The 17933-nt window shown below is 35.8% G+C and overlaps 1 protein-coding gene across 1 annotated transcript; it reads left to right on the top strand.

The window, feature by feature from the left end:
* The first annotated feature begins 2302 nt into the window (after positions 1-2302).
* On the top strand, positions 2303-3178 carry LOC105767018 (uncharacterized). Its single transcript, XM_052630362.1, has 2 exons — positions 2303-2339; positions 2454-3178. Exons 1-2 carry the CDS (start codon positions 2303-2305, stop codon positions 3176-3178), a joined length of 762 nt encoding a protein of 253 aa, XP_052486322.1.
* The last annotated feature ends 14755 nt before the right edge of the window (positions 3179-17933 follow it).

The raw sequence follows: 17933 nt of genomic DNA, 5'->3' as shown, positions 1-17933 counted from the left end.
TCTACCATTAATTCTTGTTAGGTTTCATATTTGGAAAAATACCCATAGGTTAAATGTGTTTATTTTGCTAATTTTTGGTAGAATATGAAGCTAGAAATTATGTTAAACAACTTTTGCTAAGCAACTTTAAGTGAAAAAAGGTAAATTGACATAATCGGTAAAAAATATTTAATGTTCATAAGTATATGTTAGAGTGAGAATTTGATGTTGCCATAGAAGGAAAAAGTGTTCAACATGTTCTAAAACATAAGAACAAGGAATTAAATTTAATTTTCGAGCTTTGGGACAAAAATGTAAATATGCACAAATTTCGGGACAAAATCATAATTTTGCAAAAAGTTGAGTCGAGGACTGTTTTAATATATGTGAATATTAACTAAGCTAAATTTGCTATTATAGATCAAGAAAGACGAGAAGACAATCTCAAACGGGGAAAGGAAAAGATCGTGGAGTAAATCGCGAAATTTCAATATTTTGCACCGAGGTAAGTATGCATATGAATTAATGTAATATTTTAATGTTATTCAATATATTGTGGAGATTTGATTGAATATAGAATAAATATTCTATATAGATCCTAAAAATGTGGTTAGTTGGGAAAGGTGGTAAAATGTTGAAAAACAAGGTTTCCGGTTGAACACTCGGAATAGGTCAAAATATATTTACTCTAAAGGGGTTGCTAAGTGCTGATGCCCCGAGGGATTGCTAAGTGCTGATTCCCTAAATTATTGACTCTAAGGTGGTTGCTAAGTGGTGATCCCACCGTATCTTTGATTGTGAAAGGGGTTGCTAAGTGCTGATTCCCTGTATCACTGAATTTATGGTGGTTGCTAAGTGTTGAATCAACCGAGTAACGAATAATGTTCCGAGTGTTCAACAGGGAAATTGGAAAGGTGAATGTATGTACGAAATGGACAAGATTATGTGAGGAATATTGGGTTTGATACTTAGTCGACCCATGTGAAGATGGTATGAAATTTCAAAACTACAAAAGAGTAAATTTAGAAATAAAACAGTTTTGAACAACAGCAGTTGAGCAACTTTGAAAAATGCCATAAATGGTGGATTAGAGATTCAATAATATATGAAATTGAAGCTGAATGAGTCTATTTTTACATGAAAGAAATAGAGCAAGCAAAAGAGTTATATATTTTGAAATATTTAAATTTTAGTGAGACAGGGTTGAATTGATTTCGAAATCCCCTGTTCCAACTTTGGAAAATCTCTAAAAATTGTAAAAGAATAATTATTTCTTGAAATTTACATGCTTGAATTCCTCAATGAGTATACTTTCAATAGAAACAAACAAGAACACCATTTTAATTTTTTACAGAGAGTTAAGTAAATTTTAGTAAAGAGAGGTCAGAGCTGTTGAGTAGTGAAACAGGGGAAAGTTTAAAGAATAAACTGTACTAATTGGATAAATAAAAAATTCTAAAAATTTTATGGTAGAAAGGTATATGAGTCTAGTTTCAATGAAAATTTACGGAACTTAATTTGGAGCCCTGTAGCTCCAGATAAAAATAAATTAGTAACCGTGACGCAGAAAAACAACTTGCTGGAAATTGAACAAACAATGAAATTTATGTGTGAATAAAATTATGTTTCATTGAAATCATGTTAGAAATTTGTTTATTTGTCATATACTTACTTACTAACTACATGCTTATCCTTTATTCTTTTCTTTGTTTTATAGTGATATCAGTACAGCTTGGAAATTGGATAGAGTCGGAATATCATCCACACTATCTACATCTTTTAGTATTTTGTAACCAATACTTTTGAATTATGGCATGTATAGATGACTTAATGTAAAGTGATATATAATATATATATATCATTAATTATTATTTGGTTTAAAATGTTAGTGGATATTAATTGAAAGGTTGTTTTCCTTAAATTATTAACAAGGTTACTTAGAATGCTGTGAATGATTTAACTATGTTTAAATATATAAATGTATTGGTTGAATTATTGGGATTGGTTTGGTTGAAATTTTGAAATTTGCAGGGGGTTTTATGTAAAAATAAGCAGAAATGCTGCTGAAATTTTAAAAAAAATTTTGTAATAAAGTATCTCAATTGGAACAATTACGAGTATTTGAGTTCTAGTAATACCTCACACTCTGATCCGGCAAGGAACACAGGTAAGGGGTGTTACATTGAGTGGTATTAGAGCTACAGTTTAGCCGGTTCTCGGACTAACAAAATATGCTTGAAAGTCTATCTATACATGCCATAAAAATATTGTGATAGTGTGATGATTTTTGACATTTCAAATTGTGTTTATTTTTTTATAGTAAATGGAACTTGACCGAGCTGTAATGGATGATGTAGAAAGTAATGCGCCGGCTCCTGCACAAGGGACCGCGCCTGAGTAAAGTAGACAAGAAACACAAAGTTAGGATGAGGCTCGAGAAGCCTTTCTTCATATGATGAAAATTTTGTATACAGAATTTGTTCGAGCAAACCCGAATGTTCAACCTCCTCCACCCCCTCCTATTCCTCAACCAGTCCCCGTAGCTCCACAAGGTGTTGACTTGGTAAGATTGAGTAAACCTCCAGTTGATAAAATTCGGAAGCAAGGGGCCGAGGATTTTAGGGCAAATATAGATGATGATCCAGAAAAAGCAGAGTTTTGGCTTGAAAACTCTATTCGGGTTTTTGATGAACTATCTTGTACTCCTGACGAATGCCTGAAATGTGCTATATCTTTACTGAAGGATTCAGCATACTGTTGGTGGAAAACACTAGTATCTGTGGTTTCGAAAGAAAGAGTTACATGGGATTTCTTCCAGGAAGAATTCAGAAAGAAGTACATAACCCAAAGGTTTATTGATAAAAAATGCAAGGAGTTTCTCAAATTGAAGCAGGGTCGAATGTCTGTGGTAGAATATGAAAGGGAGTTTGTCAGGCTCAGCAAATATGCCCAGGAATGTGTGTCCACGGAAGCCATCATGTGCAAAAGATTTGAAGAGGGGTTAAACAAAGATATCAGATTGTATGTTGGGATTTTAGAGTTGAAAGAATTTGTAGTACTAGTTGATCGAGCTTGCAAGGCTAAAGAACTGAGTAAAGAGAAGAGAAAAGCAAAGATTGAAGCTCGAGATGTAAGAAAAAGGTCAATGAGGAAGAAATTTCAATCCCAATCAAAGAAGCTTAAAGAGATGAATCAATGATCAACTGGTTCAGCTGGGTATTCATGTAGAGATCGAGGGAAGTCGTACTCTGGTGCTAAAACTCAAGCTACTTCTGATACGGGGTTACGCGCGGACCAAGATCGAGTTGCCAAGTCACGGGAAACTCCTACGAAAGCTCTAAACAAACAGATCTGAAAATTAAAAACAAAGAATAAGATTAAACTAATCAGATCTGAAATTAAATCCCCAAATTCAATTAAATGAGCAGCAAGGAACAAAGAACGAATGAATAAATGTCTTCGGAGTTCAAGAAGATGAAATCGAACTCCAATAGTGAAACCCCACAAGCCGAATCTGCCCAAGAACAAACCGACAAGAAAAACCCCAAATTCCAGCAACTTGATTTCCCCAAAATCAGAATGTATTAATCGACAAGAACCCTAGGATTTAGGGATTTTGATTCGAAACTTTACTGCCCAAAAGTAGACCGATTAAATGGAAGGATCTTGGAGTTAAACAAAGCTGAAACACAAGCAAGAACAGCAAAAAGATTAGATAATGAATCGGCATAATTAGGAATAAAGAAACAAATCGAAACAGCAAGAAATAAAGAAAAGTCCTAAGAACCCTTGAATTCCCGAAAGAATTCACAAATTCCTTCAAACGGCTCTAATCTCCCCTCCAAAGAATATCGATGGCAAGAAGAAGGTTGAAGATGGCTCCCACAATCAAAAGATTGTTAAAACAACTTCTAAAGAAAACTCAAGAGAGAAATCTTGGAGAAAAACTCAAAGAAAATTCTGCTCTCAACAAATCTGAAATTTAAGAATAAATCTAAGTGTATTGTACAAGGGGTGGCCGGCCATGCCTTTAAATAGGCCTCAAGTAATCCTAATCTAACAAGTAACTAATAAAATTAAACCTAATTAATAAAATAAAAAGGGAAAATTCGGCCAAACATATATATGGGCTGTTTTTGGGCCGAATCTTACATGTATGTTCCTAAAACTTAAAAAATTAAATTAAACAATTAAAATGTTTATAAATTGGGCCCTTTGACATTTTGGCCTGATTTTTAACTAAGTATGAAGGAACTTCTTGATTGGGCTGGAATTTGGTTATTGGGCCTTGCCTTCAAGAATTTGGGCTCGTGATCCAACTCCTACCGAAATTGGGTCGTTGATGCTCGTAACGGAGATCCAATGCGTGTTGGCTGCAAGATTTGGTTTCTTGGACCAAGATTTCCAAGATTTGAAATCTTGATTTTCTTGATTCTTGAAATCTCTTCGAACAGCATAATTGGGCCAAGATTCGGTTTCTTGATTTTCTTGAAAACAAGAAAGTGAATCTTGATTTTCTTGTTCTTTCGTGTATGCATCTAAGGCCTTGCTAACAAACTCTTGAATGGTCCCATTTAGTTTGGACCACATTTGTCGGGCCTTTGATCTCGTTATTGGGCCTTGTGGCAATTTGAGCCTATCACTTTCTTGAACTTGGGTTGGGCCTTTATGACTCGTATCATTCCCCCCTTCCTCAAAAAGATTCGTCCTCGAATCTAAAAAATCAAATGGGGACAAGTCAGCCACATTAAAAGTAGAACTTACATTGTACTCACCAAGTAGATCAATTTTATAGGCGTTGTCATTGATCTTCTCGAGTACTTGGAAAGGCCCATCGCCCCTTGGGTCCAACTTAGTCTTCCTTTTTGTAGGAAATCGTTCTTTCCTCAAATGAACCCAAACCCAGTCTCCGGGTTCTAGTACAACCCGTTTGCGACCCTTGTTTGCTTTGTTGGTGTTGCCATCATTTGTTTTGGCTATTCACTGCCTAGCCTTCTCATGTAAGGATTTCACCAACTCAGCTTTTTCTGTTCGCCATCTAAATTCATAATGTGTTCAAGAGGTAATGGCGCAAGATCAAGTACTATTAGTGGGTTAAAACCATAAACAAGTTCAAATGGAGAATAACCAGTTGTAGAGTGAATAGATCTGTTATATGCAAATTCAACAAATGGTAGGCATTCTTCCCAATTTCTAATGTTCTTTCCCACAACAGCTCGTAATAAAGTCCCTAAGATTCGATTAACTACTTCCGTTTGGCCATCAGTTTGGGAGTGACATGTAGTAGAATAAAGTAATTTAGTACCAAGCTTACCCCACAATACCTTCCAAAAGTGGCAAGGAATTTGACATCTCTGTCAGAAACAATCGTTTGAGGGATGCCATGAAGTCTTACCACTTCTTTAAAGAATAAGTCTGCCACATGTGTAGCATCATCTGTTTTGTGACAAGGAATAAAATGTGCCATCTTTGAAAATCTGTCAACAACAACAAATATACTATCTCTGCCTTTCTTGGTTCGAGGCAAACCTAAAATGAAATCCATAGATAAATCTATCCAAGGAGAAGTAGGAATCGGTAAAGGAGTGTAAAGGCCATGAGGCATTACCTTAGATTTTGCTTGTTTGCATGTAATGCACTTAGAACATACCTTTTCCACGTCTTTCTTCATATGTGGCCAATGAAAGTGTTCTTTCAAGATATCCAGTGTTTTGGCCACTCCAAAATGTCCCATTAAACCCCCACTATGGGCCTCATGAATCAATAAGTCTCTCATGGAACACTTTGGTATGCATAACCTGTTCATACGAAAAAGAAAGCCATCTACAAGATAAAATTTATCGAAAGCAGTATGTCTACAATTCTTATAGATATGGCCGAAATTAGTATCATCATCATATAGTTCCTTAATATGTTCGAACCCTAAGACTTTAGCATTCAATGTAGTTATTAAAGTATATCGTCTAGACAAAGCATCTGCAACTACATTATCTTTACTTGTTTTATATTGTATCACATAAGGGAATGTTTCAATGAATTCTACCCATCGAGCATGTCTTTTACTCAACTTACATTGTCCCTTTAACCATTTAAGAGATTCGTGATCTGTCTGTATGACAAACTCATTAGGCAGCAAATAATGTTGCCATACTTGAAGTGCACGAACCAATGCTAATAGTTCTTTGTCATAAGTCGAGTAGTTTAACTGTGCACCATTCAATTTCTCACTAAAATAAGCAATAGGTTGCTTATCTTGCATTAAAACGGCGCCAATTCCAATTCCTGAAGCATCACACTCAAGTTCAAAAGTTTTAGCAAAATCAGGTAATTTAAGTAAAGGAGCAGAGCATAACTTAGCTTTTAGAGTTTGAAAGGCCTTTTCTTGGGTTTCACCCCATTTGAAACCCACTGATTTCTTTATAACCTCTGTCAATGGGGCAGCAATAGTAGAGAAATCTTTCACAAATCGTCTATAAAAACTAGCTAAACCATGGAAAGATCTCACCTCAGTTACCGATTTAGGAGTCGGCCACTCCTTAATTGCCTTGACTTTGTCCTCGTCGACATGAATACTGATGCGAACCTGGTCGCATCATGTTTCAACACAACTCGATGTCATCGAGAGTGGCTAAAGCTTAAGGGGCCCAAGTGCAAAATGAAGCCTAATCTTAGCTCGTTGAGCTCAATTCAGCTCGTTTCCAGCTCATTGAGCTCATTTGCTTGTTTGAGCTTACTTTGCGTTTTATAATTTTAGTTCTTTGGAATAAAATAAATGCAAATTAGTTTATTCAGCTTAAATAATTAAATTGCATTTTAATTAGGACTTTTTAATTAGAAGTGATTAAATTGTGTCTAAAGTGGAGACAAATTAATTTCATATTCTAATTAATTTGTCTTAAGCTGTTGTTGAATTAAATTTGTGTCTAAGTTATTATTTGTTTTAATGTGTCTTAGATTAGGCAAATTAATTACATGTTTTTAATATGTCTTAGTTAGCACATGACATGAATTTATTCACTTATTACATCATTTTAATGTTTCTTAGTCCAAATTTGAATTAATGAGCGATTTAATGTGTCTTGTTGTTGTCAATTTAAATGTGTCCTAATATGAATTAAGTTCTTGAATTAAATTGCTTTCGGTACATGCATGGATTGGCCATGAAGAGAGTTGATGATTCCTTTTCCTCATGTGACTATTCAGTAAGCTCAATGGACCATGAGTGAATTAAAAATCCAGCAGTAGTTTTAGCTTCTCCAAGTGGTCATTCGTGAAGAGCAATGGACAAAGAGTTGTTCACACAAGACCATTCATTTCACAAAACATTTTCACACCATGAGAGCTATTCATTTTCGTTCATCCACACTTGGAGGCTGTTGGAGATCAAGTGTTCACACACTTGGGCTGTTCGTGTGCTTAAACTACCATTAATTTGGCTGCTGCTTATTTGGTTGCCCAAGGAGGAATTAAAGGCTGCTCAAGGAGGAATTAAAGGCTGCTCATAATGTTTTCAGCTAAACAAACATTGAACAAAATCATTTCATCTCATTAGTGCAATTATTAGCTGAATTGGAAGACTAAACAACCTGCCCATTGGTGTCACCTATGCATAGAAGCTTCCAAATGACTTTTTGGTTATTTCAACAGCCATTTGAGTTCAATTAAGTGTAATTAAGCTGATTGCTTTGAGTCCATTCGGCTGGAACATATCCAGCCTATAAATTGTTGTTTTTGTAATCATTTGAAGGTTACTAATTTTGAGACTTTGATCAATTATGAACTTTTGTTTAATTGGTGAGTATTTCAACTCCCTTTGTTCTCTCTTGACTCCATTGACTTATCAAGACATTCTTGTGGCGTCAATCTCATCAATTTCGAACTTATCACTTTACTAAAGTGTGGCGTTCAATCCTATATCGTTGGTTCTTATCTTTCATAGATATTGGGTCACGATTAACAATTTTTCATCATTTCAAGCTAACGTAAGATTTGGGTCGATATTGCATATAATATCGGTTCTTTCTTCAGCCTTGAAATCGAACCTACCCTATCCATTCTTTAATCACTTAAATATTTTCTTGTTTCCAGCCAATTTGTTCTTTTCAACCCGACTTGAAAACCTCAACTCATACTCCTTAATTTTAACGATCGGGCACATCAACGACTCGACTCTCATCACCGAGGCCGGGGCGTATCAAATACCTTGAGCACTAACTATGAAACCTAAGAATATTAGTTTATCACAACAGAATGTGCATTTATCAAGGTTGGCAAATAATTTTTCAGTTCGCAGAATATCCAAAACGGTTCTAACATGGAAAACATGATCATCTAATGACTTGGAGTAAATTAAAAATCATCAAAGTAAACTACTACAAATTTACCCAAGTGAAGCCTTAAAACATGATTCATTAATCTCATAAATGTACTAGGTGCATTAGTAAGGCGAAAGGCATAACTAACCATTCATACAATCAAAATTTTGTTTTAAAAGTTGTTTTCCATTCATCCCTTCCTCATTCGAATTTGATGATAACCGCTTTTAAATCAATTTTGTAAATATTATTGAACCATGTAATTCATCAAGCATATCATCAAGTCTAGGGATTGGGTGTCGATACTTTTTCGTTATCTTGTTGATTGGGCGACAATCAACACACATCTAAACGCATACCATCTTTCTTTGGCACCAATAAGACAGAAAAAGACAAGGATCGAGGCTCTCACGAATGTACCCTTTGTCTAGTAAGTCCTCAACTTGCCTTTGCAATTCTTTTGTCTCCTCAGATTGCATCTATAGGTTGGTCTATTTGGGATTGAAGCTCGGGTATTAAGTCAATTTGATGTTCTATCCTCGTAAAGGTGGTAAACCTTTAGGGCCTCACTAAAACATCCTCATAATCCTGCAAAGAGATTGAAACACACTAGGCAAATTTTCGTTAACGTTAGATAAAGATAAATAATTTTGCCTAAACCTCACAAGGATACAAGGCTGTTTATTGAGTAGGGCTCTCCTCACATTTTTTTTTGTTGCCAAAAGAATTTTTTCTCTCATTTTACCACTTGTTGATTCACTCACCTTTGGGCTTTTTAAATTTTGACTTTTTTTTACTATTAGCCTCTTTTCTCTCTGTCTTTTGTATTTGCTCTTTCTCCCTTACCCCCTCACAAAATTTTATTATCTTCAATTGATCTTTGTATACATCAGTAGGATTTAAAGGAGCAAAAGTGAATTTCTTACCTTTAAATACAATGGAGTATCGATTAAGTTTACCTTGGTGTGTAACATCGCGATCAAATTGCCAAGGTCGTCCAAGGAGCAAATGTGCCGCATGCATTGGGACTACGTCACACCATACTTCATCCTCATAATTGCCGAGTTTAAAAGTGACCAAGGACTGTTTCGTAACTTTAACTTCTGAACATTCATTAAGCCACTGAAGGTGATATGGCTTAGGGTGTTTGGTGCAAGGTAACTTTAAAGAATCAACCAAATAGCTACTCACCACATTTGAGCAACTACCACTATCAATAATGAGTGAACATAAGTTACCTTTAATAAAACACCGAGAATGGAAAATTTTGGCCCTTTGGCTATCATCATCTTTCATCTGAATGTTAAGGGTTCGACGAACTACAAGGCATTGAAAATCAGCAAAGTCCCATTCTCTGGGTGGTTCAACCAACTCTTCGCCATTATCACTATCATCAACAAGTTCTGGCATATCCGGATCATTTTATCGTAGTCGGAAGTATACTCACCATTATCTTTTAGAAGAAGGAATCTCGTGTTAGGGCATTCCCTACTATAATGACCACGCCCTTTGAACTTAAAACATTCAACCTCACGAGTCCTCTTCACACTCGAATCACCTAAATTGGGCTGCTTAGAAGGTGTTTGCGTTTTAGCAGGAGCCCCTTTTTTCCAATCTGACTGCTTGTTACTCAAAGAAGACTTATTAGTAACAAAAGGTGGTTTTGAACTCTTAAAATCAAAATTGGAATTGTTACCTCGGTAATATTGTGAAGTAGAGAATGACACAAATCTTTGTTCCTTTAATTGTTGCTCGATCTCAATGGCTTTGTGAACTGCTTCTTCCAAATCAATATAAGTTTGTAGCCTCAATGTATTAGCTATCGGCCTGTTCAAACCATCAATGAATCGAACCATAGTTGTTTCTTCATCCTCCTCCATGTTAGCTCTCTGAATGAGCATCTCCATCTCTTTAAAATATTCATCCACCGTCCTACTACCTTGGATAAGTCTTCTCAGCTTTGTTTTAATTTCTCTATAGTAGTGAGGTGGAATAAACCTTTACGCATAACTGCTTCAACTCATCCCATGTCGAAATCTCACCTTCATAATTCGATGGCGGTTTACCCCAAGTTGAGTCCACCAACTTAATGCATAATCGAGAAAATTCCAGTGTTGCTAACGCTACCTTTTCATCATTCGGACATTTATAATACCGAAACATAAGTTCAATCTTAGATTCCCATTCACAATAAGCGTCAGGATCATTCTTACCACGAAATTGGGGAATTGTGAATTTTGGTTTTGCCAAAGAAGGTTGCCCACGATCATGAAAATCATCATCCATTCTAGTGACACGTGATGTGACCACGTCCCAAGCACCACCAAGCTTGAATCTTGTTTCCCTCGAGCTCCCAAAGGGACCAATGACTCGAGTTAGGTCCAAGCAAATTCATGAAGCTATTTCAGCTTTATTGTTCAAGTTTTGGAAGGAGAATCAGCTCGTTGAAGATGGGGAAGCTCGATCCAACTCCTTGAAGAAACCATGCACCTTAGTGCAAGCTAATTTCAGCTCAATTCCAGCTCCCTTAGCTCAATTCGACTTCAATCAGCTCACTTGAGCTCAATTTAGCTTCTTTCCAGCTCGTTAATTTTATTATTTGAATAATTTGAGTGATAGTTATATTTTAATTATTTTTACTACAGCTCATAGCCGAATTTTCTAGCTCAATTCATTTCATCAAGAATTTTGACTATCATTGAGCTAGCAATTTATTATTAATTATATTTTATTTATGTCTTTATTTTAATTTGTTAAATATGTCTTGATATTATTTAATTTAAGATGAATGTACCTTGAATCTAATTTGTTTATATCTTTTGTAGGTACATCCACATGTGGGAACACAATTAATGAGGATTCATGAACATTTCGGTTCAATGTATGTTGGTACATGCATGACTACCTACAACGAATGGTTGCCTTAAAGATGATGCATGAATGATTCAATACAATGAATGGAAGAGTGCATGAATATCCACCTACATGCATCGGTTCTTTGACCATTGAATTTCCTATGCACCTATTCGCCAAAAACATCTTTTGAAGTGTCCATTCACGACTTGGCGAATCTAGACAAAGCTATTGACATCCCATGCATTCATCAGCCCTCAAGTACATTTCCTTACTCATGAAGTTGGCCATTGAACATCCATACATAGAATTTGGACATCACTTTTAATGGATACATTTCTAGTTTAGTTTTACACATTTAAAGCCGAATTACTTAGTCTTTAAGCTTGTTTAGTATGACTATTCGGCTATCATCTGAACTCTATAAATAGTTCATTTCTCTTTGTAAAAAGGTTAGACATTTCTGATTATTAAACTTATTGTGAGGTTACCTCCAACCCGATTTCGTTTGAGTCTCGTCTGACTTATCTAGCTCGCTAGTGGTGTCAACCCGACTTCTTGAACTTATCACCATCCTGGTGTGGCGTTCATCCACCTTTTTAAACCTTTGATTCCTACCTCCTATAGGTAATGGGTCAGCGTCCATCTTCGACAATCCATATAATCCACCTTGAGCAATATAAGTCCCGGGGCAATACTTCATATAGTATTGAATCGTTCTTCGCTTGAGTTCTATTTTTCCATTCCATTTTAACTATTAAATTATAAACAATATTTCTTTATTTCACCGAACCTATCAAACATCTATCCAAACCATCTTTTGAACCCATTTTCTCAGCTTCCGCTATAAAAAAATTATCTAACTCCATCTATCTACAAAATCAAACAAACTTCTCGTCGACGATCGGGCAATCAAGTGAATCGACTCAATCAACTGAGCCGGATCACATCATTTGGTATCAGAGCTTGAAAACGAGGAGTACCGAAGATCGAAGAATTCAAATTAGGTTCGTGAATTAAAAAAAATCATGCAAAAAAAAATCGTGCCTAAAAAAAAAGAGGTTGTATTTGTTTACATTTGTATTCAACTTATTGTAATTGAAAAGTTAGAAAAAAAAAAGGAAGAAGAGAGTTCGAGTTTTTAAAAAAAAAAGAAGGTATCGAAATTTTATGCTTGCAAGTACCGATCTCAAGAAATTTTCTATCTTTCTTGTCCTACCTTCCAACGCCACACTTAGCCTTGATTTTATTTTGTTTAGCCTACCCTACACCCACATCATTCCTTTGTAACCTATTTTGAAACCGACCCTCAAGCAGCAAATTAAGTCTATCGAGATGAATTACGAAATTGAGAGAAGAGGTCGAGTGGCAAAAGGCAAGAGTGAAATACATCAAAAGAAAAAGCCAAAAATTGAGTCTAAACACGAGTGCGAGTGAAAATCATTATTTCTTTGTGAGAGATTGGTGAGGATTTTGAATTGGTGAGGTTCATTTACTATTTATTCTATCTCTCGATTTTCTAACATTTCCTTGAATCATGTCTCAAGAAGAATTCTCTACCAATGAATTTCAATACTTGGTGAACGAGATGGGCCGAATATTGGAGGAAAAACTAAGCCCATTAAAAAGACGTTTGGACCGAGTGGAGGAAAACGCCCGACGGAAGCAAACTCCACCGAGTCGAGAAATAGAGTTAAGTTCATCAAGACGACATTATTCGAGAAGAGACACATATCAAGACTCCTATTCAACAAGGTTTTCGAGACCGCGAGAAGAAAACTTCGAGTCAAAAATCACTCGAGATGAGCGAGAAAGGACGAGCTATTCCTCGTATGCTTCAAAGAAGTCCTTCCTAAAGGATTGTTCTCGAAGAAATGGACGAGAAGCTTATGAAAATATTTTCTCTTTCTTTGAGCCAAATGATTATCTCTTTGATTCTTTCGTGACATCCGCACATTGTAGTTAAAAAGAAAAAGAAATCAAAATAGTGAGAGAAAAAGAAAATGAAGAAAAGAAAATTGAAAAAGAAATTGAGATTGAGAAAAAATTGAAAAGAAAAAGATGTTGAAGAAGAAACGAGAGAAAATGAAGATAGTGGCGAGAACAAGAAAAGGAGAACGAAATTTTAACTAATCCCGTGATGTTTGTTTTGTCCTATTCCTTCTTTTCGAGTTCGACAAATCTCGTGACGAATATCAACTTCAATATCTTCCTAACGAGCGACGTTTTTGCATGACCGAAAAAGGTAAGGATGAAGTTGAAATCAAACCACACGAGCTTGAAGGTAAGCGAGGTAAAGAATTTTTAAAAACCGAGTCATGGCCATCAAGTTTGAAAGTTGTTGAAAATGACTTTGTTTTAAAAACATTCTCTTATTTTCATTCGATTAATTGCTATTCTTTGAATGTGGTTGATGTTATTCGGTACGAACGAGAGTTCTTAACTTGAGCAATATAAGTCCCGGGGCAATACTTCATATAGTATTGAATCGTTCTTAACTTGAGTTCTATTTTTCCATTCCATTTTAACTATTAAATTATAAACAATATTTCTTTATTTCACCGAACCTATCAAACATCTATCCAAACCATCTTTTGAACCCATTTTCTCAGCTTCCGCTATAAAAAAATCATCTAACTCCATCTATCTACAAAATCGAACAAACTTCTCGTCGACGATCGGGCAATCAAGTGAATCGACTCAATAAACCGAGCCGGATCACATCAACACGTCAAGGGCCGCGCCTCTGGGGTTGGTTATCCCTATCTTCTTTGATTGGATATCGATATTGAGGTTCTTGATTTAATCGCACCTCATTGATGGTAGCAGTCAAAGCTCGAAGAGCAGCAGCCTGTGATGCGATCCGGCCCGGTTGATTGAGTCGGGTTCACTTAAGATGCCCGATCGTCGACGAGAAGCTCGTTCAAATTTGTAGATAGATGGAGTTTGAATGTTTTATGTTTAAAGGTAGGCAAAATGGGTTCAAAGGATGGGTTTTGGTTTGATGAAAGATAGGTTTGGTTTAACAAAGAATTAAGTTACAAAGATGATAGATAAATGGAAATGGATAAAGAATTCAAACTTTAAGAATGATTCAATACTAAAAAGTATTGCCCCTAGTCTTATATTGCTTAAGGTGAAATTTGATAAAAGATAAAAGCGGACCTTGACCCGTTACCTATATGGAGGTAAGAACCAAAGGTATAATAATATGGTTGAACGCCACACCGGTTCGGTGATAAGTTCAATGGAGTTTGGATTGACGCCACTAGCAAGCTAGATAAGTCGCTTCGAGACTCGAACGAAAGAAGAGAGGAGGTAACCTCACAAGAACAAAGTTCTATTAAGTTTTAATTGATCAAATTCTATCACCTTTTACAATAAACAAGTAAGCTATTTATAGGCAAAGACTAAGCTAGCCGAATGGGCAACTTAATGGCTAAGAATTCAGCCATGAATATGCTAGAAATTTCTAGAAAGAAATAATTAATTTGCTGAATGTGCATGAATGAAGCATTAAAAATTTGGTTCATGTTTGGAGATGATGCATGGATTGACCGAATCATCATGTTGCTTCACTAGATGCATTCATGCATCCTTAGCCTTGAAGAATCTCCATAATTCCATGAATGTGCAGCCCTTTAATGATCCTACATCTCCCTTGGCTGAATGAGGCATTAATGTGCCTAAAATACTTGAATGGTCATCTTGAAAATGCATGAATCATGCATGAAACGTCCCATGTACTTTCCCCCATAAATATGATCCATGAATCTTCAAATACATGAACTTTCAGCAACTCCCTCTTGCATGAACGTCCCAAATGCATGTGCTACGTTAAATGCCATCCATTGAACCTCAATTGTGCATGCACACTCCCATACATTGCACCAATCCGTTCATGAACCTGCAGCAAATAACATCAACAAGTTAAATGCATTTCGGACACATTAAATTAGCAACATATGAACTCAATAATTTGCACATTAAATTCGCCATACATATTAACAAATTCAGATATATTTAAAACATCATAATTAATTAAGTATTTAATTTAGATATAATTAAAACACTTAATTAATTATTTGTCCGATTTTAACAAATCAATTAACTTAAAATAAACAACTAATTCAACTAAAGACAAATTAAATGGTTTATTTCAGCAAAATAAATGCAAACTAAAGAAAGCTAAAAATAAGCTCATTGGGTTAAAATTGAGCTGAATTGATCTCGAATGAGCTGACTTGAGCTCAAGTGAGCTGGAAATGAGCTAAACAGAGCTCAACGAGAAGAAAATGAACTAATTCAGCTCGCATGGATTTGCAAACAATGCTTAGGAAGCTGGTCCAAAAGTGTGTCCGAGGCGTGGTCGTATCAGCCTGTTCATCCAACTGTTGTTGGAATTTTTTAAATATGTCACCATTATTATCACCTGTAGACATTTTTTTTAAACCTGCAAAACACTCAACACTCAAAAATAAAAGTTATCAAACCTCACCGTTAATCACTCAAAAGGAAAATTTAAATTTTCAATGAGCTAGAATTCAGTCTTGTGAGTCCTTTAGGAGAGTTTATCTCAATCAATTAGATAGTGGCTGAACCGATTTACCAAAGAATCCTAATTTGCACTAGGATGCCAAAAACTGACGAGACACCAATTGATTCGTGTTGCACCGAGGAAGAAGTTGTGCACACGTGTAAATTCTACTAACACAAGAAACAAGAAGGTGTTAGATAATGTAACGGAAGAATAAAAGCAAACAAATGAAAACCTACAGCTAAGAATCAATAAAAATTGCTGAAAACAGAAAACCTGAAAAACTGTGGAGTAACTTGACAACTTTGTTTGAGGTGTTCCCGATCTCCAAAAATCACGAAATTAAATCTGGAGTGTCCTTATATATTGAATTTTTTATCTGGAAATTTTGGGCACAAAATTCAGCCCGCTGGCTCTTCTTTTAAATTTTTATTGAATTTCGTATTTTTTGATTTTTTTGACTTTTTTGACTGATTTTTTTGCGGGATTAAATTTTTTTATATTCTATCACAGTGCCACAAATATGTATGTAAAATTTTAGATCAATTGGACAACGTTTACCCAATCAAATGAATTTTTTTCGAACAATTTTTCTGGGTAAAACTGCTGTTTGTGCTTTAAAAAATAGAGATCAGTTTAGAAATCAACCAAGAACACCCAAAGCGCCCAAAATCTGATACCAAATCAATCTTTTAATTTCTTGCTGTCAATTCTTTCTTTATTTCTGCTTGTGCTGAATCTTTATCTAATTTATTTTCTGTTTTTATTGTGTTTTCAGCCTTTTTCTATCTTAAGGAATCAGCCCAAAAATCCCCATTTTCTAGGGTTCTTCCATACTCTTTTTGGATGAAATCAGATTGTCGAAATTTGGGGAAAACTATCTTGGTGTTCAATTGGGCAGAATCGCAATCTCCTTTAGGGTTTCAAAAATCCTTATTAACACTTATTTCTATTCTCAATTTGATTCTTTGCTGATTTGGGGATTTTATTTCAGATCTGAAAATTCAAAGTTCTAATCTTTTAATTTTCTGTTTCGTTTTAGATCTGATTGTTTAGGTTTTTTGCAGGAATTTCTCGTGACTTGGCAACTCGATCTTGGTCCGCGCGCAACCCCCGTATCAACTTCAGTGGCAAGTGTGGGCAATGTGGGGAATAATAGACCCGAGTGTCAACAGTGTGGTAGGTGGCATGTTGGTGAGTGTTGGGGGTTTAGACGAGCTTGTTTCAGGTGTGGTTCTCAAGAGCACTATATAAAAGATTGTCCTGAGAGGATAGAATAAGAAAGATTATAGAGAGTTTGATCGGGTGATACTGTTAGTAGAGGTAGGCCACCGAGAAATGCTGGAAGCAGAGTTAGCAGTAAAAGTGTGGCAAAAGATACAGCTGGGAGACCAGAAACTAGAGCTCCTCCCAGAGCATATGCCATACGTGCTCGTGAGGATGCATCATCTCCTGACGTGATTACTGGTACATTTTCTCTTCATGATATTGATGTTGTTGCTTTGATTGACCCTGGGTCTACTCATTCATATGTATGTGTGAATTTAGTATCTAATAAGAATTTGCCTGTTGAAAATACTGAATTTGTGGTTAAAGTATCAAATCCTTTAGGCAAATATATCTTAGTCGATAAGGTTTGTAAGAATTGTCCTTTAGTGATTCAAGGTCACTGTTTCCCGGCTAATTTGATGAGTTCGATGTTATTTTGGGGATGGATTGGTTGATATTGCATGATGCTAAGGTAAATTGTACATAGAAAATCCTTAAATTGAAATGTGAAAATGGTGAAATTCTTCGGGTTGAAGCAGAGGAGCCGAATAAACTGCCTATGGTGATCTCGCTCATGTCTACTCAAAAATACATGAGAAAAGGATGTGAAGCTTATCTTGCTTATGTGTTGAATACTAGTATAACTAGGTCGAAGCTTGAATTAGTGCCAGTAGCCTGTGAATTTTCGGACGTATTTCCAGAGGAATTGCCTGGGTTACCTTCAATTAGAGAAGTTGAGTTTGCTATTGACTTGTTACCTGGTACTGCACCAATTTCTATTGCTCTGTATCGGATGGCTCCGACTGAGTTGAAAGAATTAAAAGCTCAGTTACAAGAGTTGACAGATAAAGGATTTGTGAGACCGGTTTTTCTCCCAGGGTGCTCTGTATTATTTGTGAAAAGAAAGACGGCTCTATGAGACTTTGTATTGACTATCGTCAGCTCAACAAAGTGACTATAAAGAACAAGTATCATTTGCC

The sequence above is a fragment of the Gossypium raimondii genome, chromosome 5, assembly GCF_025698545.1.
Source record: "Gossypium raimondii isolate GPD5lz chromosome 5, ASM2569854v1, whole genome shotgun sequence".
In the NCBI taxonomy this organism is placed as follows: Eukaryota; Viridiplantae; Streptophyta; class Magnoliopsida; order Malvales; family Malvaceae; genus Gossypium; species Gossypium raimondii.
This window is presented reverse-complemented; position numbering and strand designations above follow the sequence as displayed.

Coding starts and splice junctions, on each gene's coding strand:
- LOC105767018 (XM_052630362.1), top strand. CDS start 2,303: ATGGAACTTGACCGAGCTGTAATGGATGATGTAGAAA. Junction 2,340..2,453: donor TGTAATGGATGATGTAGAAA/GTAATGCGCCGG, acceptor TTTTGTATACAG/AATTTGTTCGAGCAAACCCG.